Below are 1073 nucleotides of genomic sequence, written 5' to 3' on the forward strand. Positions count from 1 at the left end.
TCGATGAACTTCATCCTCAACCCTATAGATTCGATTCGAAATGATCAGTCCAACAATAGCAGCTATGAATAAGAATCCCGCTACAATCCCAACAACAACAATAATCACAATCAAAACAGTATTTGATTTTCTTTTCCTGTCTGCATTGACTTGAGCTGAAGCGTAACTGTTAAGTATCCCAGTTCCAGAGAAACTGACTAAGGTCTTAGGATTTAAGGGAGGCAGAAATCCTGAGAGCAGATGATTGTTCGACAGCACCAATTCTGTCAGGCCTTGCAGTGCAGAAAAAGACGCAGGAACTGTGCCTGTAAAGTAATTATTTGAGAGATCAAGGATCTCAAGCAGGGATATTGCACCTAGTTGAGAAGGTATGGAGCCACTCAACTTGTTTCCAGTGAGGTTGAGAGCTGAGCTTAGACAGGTCGGCATGCTCGGGATGACTCCGCTGAGCTCATTGTTTCCTAGCAGCAGCTCGATTATTTGTTGCAAATCAGATAGGGAAGCTGGTATTGAACCATTCAGATTGTTGTTTTCCAGATTCAAGATTTGAAGCTTGCTCAAGTTGGAGATTGCAGGAGGAATGGAACCGGTAAGAGAATTATGGCTCAGATCAAGAGTAGTCAAGTTTATCAGATCCGAGAACTCCAGAGGAATGTTCCCAGTAAGATTGTTTTGTTGAAGTTTCATGATTACAAGCAGATTAAGTCTGCCAAGGCTTACGGGCAAGCTACTTTGGAGCTGGTTATTGGCCAGATTCAATAAAGTTAAGCTCTTACAGTCGCCCAATTGATTTGGAATCTGCTCCTTCAGCGTGTTGTCGTTGAGCTCAAGATAGGTCAGATTCAAGAGCTGTCCGAGTTCTGGAGGTATGCTTCCATTAAGCAAATTCTGGCCAAGCCTTAAACGATACAGATTCTTTGAAAATTTATTTGGAATTGGACCATGAAGCCAGTTAGCAGACAGATCAACAGTATGTAAGGTAGCAGGAGAAAGGAGATCAGAAGGAATCGGTCCGCAGAGACTATTGTAGCTGAGATCAAAGAACTGCATGTGGGAAGTGATTCCAGCAGGAA

At 42.9% G+C, this 1073-nt stretch overlaps 1 protein-coding gene across 1 annotated transcript; it reads right to left on the bottom strand.

Annotated features, from left to right (window-relative positions):
- On the bottom strand, nucleotides 1-1067 carry LOC110018178 (leucine-rich repeat receptor-like serine/threonine-protein kinase At1g17230; the record flags this gene model as incomplete). The annotated part of the gene is made up of 1 exon (XM_020715409.1): nucleotides 1-1067. A coding segment is annotated over exon 1 (1050 nt), but the record flags the coding sequence as incomplete, so codon positions are not given.
- Nucleotides 1068-1073: the final 6 nt, after the last annotated feature.

The sequence above is a fragment of the Phalaenopsis equestris genome, unplaced genomic scaffold, assembly GCF_001263595.1.
Source record: "Phalaenopsis equestris unplaced genomic scaffold, ASM126359v1 Scaffold000002, whole genome shotgun sequence".
NCBI classification, from domain to species: Eukaryota; Viridiplantae; Streptophyta; class Magnoliopsida; order Asparagales; family Orchidaceae; genus Phalaenopsis; species Phalaenopsis equestris.